General features: G+C 50.6%; 1 protein-coding gene across 5 annotated transcripts in view; it reads right to left on the reverse strand.

Annotated features, from left to right (window-relative positions):
* DGKD (diacylglycerol kinase delta) overlaps positions 1–3,840 on the reverse strand; it is a 62,044-nt gene extending 58,204 nt beyond the window's left edge. For 2 of the 5 annotated variants that reach the window (XM_030027499.2, XM_030027500.2), the window contains exon 1: positions 3,641–3,837. In XM_030027499.2, coding sequence (XP_029883359.1) covers positions 3,641–3,796 — 156 coding nt within the window. In that variant the 5' untranslated portion in view covers positions 3,797–3,837. Of the gene's footprint in view, positions 1–3,640 lie in introns of all 5 variants that reach the window. The other 3 variants (XM_030027497.2, XM_030027498.2, XM_041126666.1) reach the window with 3 other exon arrangements.
* Positions 3,841–6,169: the final 2,329 nt, after the last annotated feature.

The following is a 6,169-nucleotide window of genomic DNA, read 5'->3' on the forward strand; positions in this document are numbered from 1 at the left end:
GGGACAGATTTTTCAGCTAAACATACGTTAGCTATGATTTGCCTTCAGACACTGCATGTCAAAGTCACAGTACCTATACATCCAAACAATTCTATTTGCCCCACAGTATTACCACAACAACGTATTTCAGTCAAACACAGTTGGGCAACCTGTGGACTCAGAAACAAGTTCACTGAAGTTTTATGGTCTTGGAAGCAAGCAGCTTTACGTTACAGCATTTCTAGGGAAAACAGATGACAGGACCAGAGGAAGAAAAATGTATCTTCAAAGCGTTTGTGACTGTGACAAACAAGTAAATTCTGAGGAAATCCACGGCTACAGCAGACTTTGCACTCAAACTGTGATAACAGTAAGCTTCCATGGTGATTTAACTATACTTACAGGCATGGTCTTGAGCTAACTACAGCGAAAGATGTGGTTAGAAAAGATTTATATCCTCAGGGCACAGTAAATGTCTGCCTGCATCTCCTACTGTCACTCTGACAGACCTGTCCAACAGCTTCTACAGCTTACAATAGTCTCCACTCTGTCATTCAACAGACAAATTCAGAATTAGGTCTGCCTTTACAGAGGAAGCAAGCTCCTCAAAGTCTCGTCAGAACTATGATTACTCACAGAGTTGTCTTTGCTCCTTGCCCTCAGGGCAAGGAAAAAGTATACATGCAGCAGCATGCAGAAAAGATGATGACAAAACAAAAAGACATCAACAAGCAACAGAACAAGTCAATCCCTGATATCGTAATACCTGGACTTACTCAGAAAATTTGACACTGTTTAGTTGAAGGTCTTCTGCAGATTAACACACAGGAGGCTTAATAGCTATAGACAATATCTGTTTATAATCCTTGTTCTTAACATGTTTATGTTCGCATAGTACAAGTGGCTGGTTTAGGCTTTCTCCAGCCATGATGACGCAGGAAGTGATGTAAAATGGGGCAAATAATTAAGAAGGGACATGTTCTGCTATATTCAAACAAAAGTAAAATGCAATGCACCTTTTACCTTACCATCTCTAACATCCTGCTGTAAGCAAGAGTTCCCACTTTAGCACCGAGAAAGTCATTGTCCTTGCTCTTACCACACACACCACCACGGAGATATTAAAAGTCAGACTATGGCATCCTTTCTCCCTTCCCACATGGGACCCCTGCCACAAGCGGTATTAAGAAATCACAAGATTCATCCAATCTCTAGCAAGACAAATTCGTGTTACTCAGCACTGTGTGTGCAGGAAAAGATCTCAAAAGGCTTATTTTTTTCACAGCAGATTAACAGACTAGATCAGGTCACCTGGTGCTACAGCACAGCTGAGATCTGCTTGATACACTAAACCAATCCATTTAGAGGACTTCACCATTTCCCATTGTGGCCGAAAGAACCATCTCACTCACACAGCCCAGACCCTCAGTGCCTTAACTCAAAGACTGACAGTGTCAGCAGCACTCTGCAGACGGAGGAAGCAGCCCCGCCATGCGTAATAAAGTGAGTGCACAGTCCTCACGTATGACCGTACTTTGTCATGGGGGTTTTCAGAACTAGGACCAATGTAGCAAAACAATGACAAGCAGCAGAACGATGATACGTTATGTGTTTGAAAGTAGAGCAAACTAGCCAACAGAAAAAAGATCCCTATGAATAATCCTTCAGATGCTGCATCACGCAGAGACATTTACTCTCCTTCGCTATAAATACAAGACAAGCAACACTGAGCTAGCAGCATCAGCACTAAGCAAGCCTTCTGCATCCACACAGCAGCAACTGTGCTTGCCCATGCTTCAAAGACAACAGGAAGGTGACAGCAGAAGAATAACTAACCTGGTTTTTCTAAGCAGAAACATATCACGTAACAATCCAAGAGTTATACAGGACTTTAATGGCTACAAAGAGAAATCATGCAGCTATAGTAAAAATAGTACAGGAGAGGGCAACTCCCTACGGGTGGTTCCTAGCCTAAGGCTGAAGGAAATCTTCGCATCTTCTCTTACAGTAACAATACAGAACTACAGCTGTAGTTACAGAATACTGTTACTGCCCCTAAAAATGGCGTTATTGTTCCGGAACGAGCCACAGAGGAGTAAAATCTGATCGGGCCAAAGGAATCAGGGTGGAAAGGACTGTTACCTGACCAGGGAGGCAAAGCAGGGCAGAAAGAGCTGGGAACAAAGACTAATCAGCCATAAGATCACTGTTTGATCAGACAGAAGACTAAACACCACTATGGCTACAGAAAGGAAAAACAGCACAGTACAAGATGGGGAAAACAGGATGCAACCATGAAAAGGATGGGAGGATGCTGAAGGAGGCACACACTGACAGTAGGGGACAACAGCAAGGGCTGCACCTTTCAGAGCACAGAGCTCTGAATGAGACAATGACTTGTGCCATGTCCAACAGTACCACAGGAGGGGGGGTAGCACAGTGATAATGGGGGAGGGAACAATGTGACAGGGAGATACAGCTGGGGTGTGCAGGAGTCATCAAGGAAGGCATAGGGAAGTGAGGAGGGAGCCCCTCACAACTCTGCTATGGGGAAAAAAGGGGAGATGCAGCTTCAGGGAGTGGGGAGGAACAGAATGTCCTTGGGGGGGTCAAATATCAGACAATGGGGGGCAGTACTAGGGGTCAAGAGCTCAAATCTGACTTCCACGACTCCAAGAAAATATTACAGGGGGAGCGAGTAAGGAAGGAAAGAGGTAAGACAGGGTCCTGTTGAGCCTGGGCACACTGACTGATCACCATTAGGACAGAAAAGCTCCCTGGCAGGTCTGAACCTGGGCACTGGGAAGAAGGTGGCCTAAGCTGGGCTACTGGAGAGGGTGAGTTGGGGAGGCTCCTACATGGCTTCAGAGAGGCAGTTCAGGGATGGTACCTGCTGAGTGGTTGGGGGCAATTCCAGGAGCCCCTAGGTGCAATTAGGGCCTCGTTGGGCAGACCCTGAAGGGCATTTAGGGGGCAGCTGTTGACCAGCACCGGGGGATGAATTTGTTATGGAGATCCCTGAAGAGCATTTAGGGCTTTGCAAGTCCATGAAAAGCTGTCGAGGGGGTGTTGTTAGCAGGTCTCTGAGGGGCTGTGGGGGGTCGTCGGCACCTCAGGCACGGGAAAGGGGGGCGCGAAAACAGCCGAGTCCCTGAGGGGGGGTGTGGGGGGGCGTCGCTGTGAGGGGCGAGTTGGGGGGATCGCCGGCAGGTCCCAGAGGGGCGGCTTGGGGAGGGGGATCGTCAGCAAGTCCCTGAGGGGCGGTTTGGGGGGGGGGGGGTCGCCAGCCGGTCCCTGAAGAGCGAGGTATGTGTGAGGTGGTCGCCGGCAGGTCCCGGAGGAGTAGGGGGCGTCACCAGAAGGTCCCTGAGGAACGGGAGGTGGGGGGGGGGGGGGGGGGGAGTCGCCGGCAGCTCCCTAAAGGGTGGGGTTGCGGGGGTCCCTGGCAGGCCCCCGAGGGAGGTTGGGGTGGGGGGGTCTCCGGCAACTCCCAGAGGGGCGGGCTGGGGTCGCCGGCGGGCGCTCCCCGCTGCGGCGGCGCAGGCCGTGCCGGGCGGGAGGGGGAGGCGGCGGCAGTGCTGAGGGAGACGCGGAGGCAGAGCCGGCCGCAGCGGTGCCGGAGCCCGAGGCCCTGCCCGCGGCCCCCGCCCGCCGCACGCACCTTCTGACGGATTTGCCCGGACGTAGAGACTTTGCGGATGAGTTTCTGCGGGGAGCCCGGCTCCTGCTCCGGCTCGCTGTCCGACGATTCTTCCGCCGCAGCGCTGGCGGCGGCGACCGCCCCGGCCTGGGGCTGCGCGGCGCCCGCCGCCGCCATGCTGCACGGTGCGGGGCGGCGCGGCGCGGCCGGCGCCCCCTCCAGCCGCGCGCCGCGCTCTGCAGCCGCCCGCCGCGCCGCTGCGGCGCCCCCTGGCGGTGGCCGCGCCTCGCGCCCGATGGCGCAGGTCGGAGGGGAACCGCTGAAGCGAGGCGAGGCGAGGCGAGGCGGGCCCCGCCCGGCCCACAGCCCCCCCCACACCACGCGTTGCGAACCGACAGAAGCCCTCCCACCCGAGCATCGGTCACACTAGCCCCTGCCGGGCCAAAGCACTCCCGTGGCTGTTTGGAGCCAGAAAAAAGGGTTTCAGCTCAGACCTCTCTGATGAGGTGAGCCCAAAAGCTGGAATCTCAGCCCCCATTCTTGTGGTTGGTTCCAGCACTCCCACTGTTCCACCGGATTTAATAAAGTTCTGGGGATAAATCCTCCTCCCCCTAGGTAAGACCTGCTGTACCAACCTCCTGCACAAAACGGTACTTCGCACCTGCTCAATCTTAAACATCCTTTCAGTCACATACGGGGCTTGCTGCTCTCTCAGTACCAAAGCAGGCTCCTGCTGCCAAACACCACTTTTTCAGTACAGAAACACTCTTGCCTGACTCAACCTTTCCCCACACCATTCCTCATGGGCTCCATTAGCATGAGATTAACTCAGCCCCAAAGCACTTGTTTCTCTAATGCCCCATTAGCTGCAGCTGCAGGACAGTACAGATTGTTTCAGCTGGGATTTCATGAAGATGAAGATGTAAGAGGGGAAAGCATTTGTCACCAAACCAGTCCCATCACCAGACAGCTAAAGCACAGAGGCCACATATTTGATAAAAGCTGTGCTCAAAAGCGGCAGTTTCAGAGATGCTATTGCTACACCCCAGCGCATCCCTCTCCTGGAGCTGGTAGGCTTTCTATAAATGGAGTCCCACCACATCAAAGGCACAGGGTCAGGAAATCGGATTGCTCTCCCCCAGCTGTAAATATGAATAGCAGGCTACAGGTCTGACTTGGAAGATCAACATAACATCAGAACCAGAAGAAAGGAAAGAGAAAAGCCAAACAGTTCTAGCTAGAGACCTCTTTTCTGCTGACAGAGGTCAGCATCTGCTGACTGAAGGGCAAAAGAAGAGAAGTCCAGCCTGGTCTGCAGGATGGGGAGCTGAAGGAACCAGCAGAAAGCCCTCGCTCTCTGAGCAAATGAGCAAACATGCAGCATGGGCTAAACAAACTGACAATGTCTGAAAGTGCTTTCCTAAGGCCAGGCAAAAGAACAGATTTAATAACCATTTCAACTCCTCCCCATTGCACAGCAGCAGAGTGCACTGTGATTTTGTTACACAGCTTACAGAAGTCATCGCCACAGATGAATTCGAGAGGAAAGTCACACAGTGGCAGAGGTGCCTCACAAGGTTGACATACAAGAAGAAAAAAAAAAAAGAATCAGGCCTTTAAGTTTGCTAGTCCCATACTTACAGGTCCAACAGCCAGGAACACTGAAGGAAATACCTCTGTGGAGGAAGCTGCACTTTGAAGCAAAACTGAATATTGTCACATACTGTCCCCCTCCTCCTCTTAGCATCTTTAAAGGATTTCCTGAATACCAGCTCTCCAAGACCAACATATTCACTACCAGCAATGTGCTCAACCTTACTGTATCAGTATGCTCTTCTCAAGCCATCAGAAAAATTAGTAATAAAAATACTAGGGCAATCATTACAAAAGCCTTCCCAGAAATCCAGGTGCAAATGCTTAACCCTCCCCCAATACCAAAGTTGAAATCACACAGAAATTATACTGACCATGAACACCTGAAAATGGCCACAGGGTTTCTTTAACAGCAAAACACACAATGCTTAGAAAGAGCAGAGCAAACATACTGCCTCTTGCAATTTCGTCTAAGGTAAGACAGCTGTGACTAATGGAGCCAAAACACACTGACAGGTGGTATTAGGCAAGAGCACTGGTGGAACTGTGAAATCAGCTATGGTCTTAATTAACTGCTTTTAGCATCTTAATCAAGATCAGTTTACAGAAGCAAAACAGGAGAAGGTTTTACTTTTAACCCAACCTATTTTTAAGTGTTAGAGGCCACATATAAAGCTGTTTGGTTAAAGCCTTTGGACCATCTGTAAAAGTAGGGCTTGTAACCATGATGGTGTCAATGAGAAAAAACAAACGAGCAAGCCTCTGCTCAAAAAATAATGCCTGTATATAGAACAATTCTGCAGAAATGCCAGAGCACAGCCCACACTTTCCTCCAAAGCACACTGCTTTGGCTTGTTACACTTAATAGTAACCTAAGCTAGAGAGTGGGCAAGCTCAGTTTGCACAGCCTCTGCAGTGTGAAGCAGGATGTGAGCGCAACATGCTTACAGCAGGCTT

Source organism: Aquila chrysaetos, chromosome 10 (assembly GCF_900496995.4).
Source record: "Aquila chrysaetos chrysaetos chromosome 10, bAquChr1.4, whole genome shotgun sequence".
Lineage (NCBI taxonomy): Eukaryota > Metazoa > Chordata > Aves > Accipitriformes > Accipitridae > Aquila > Aquila chrysaetos.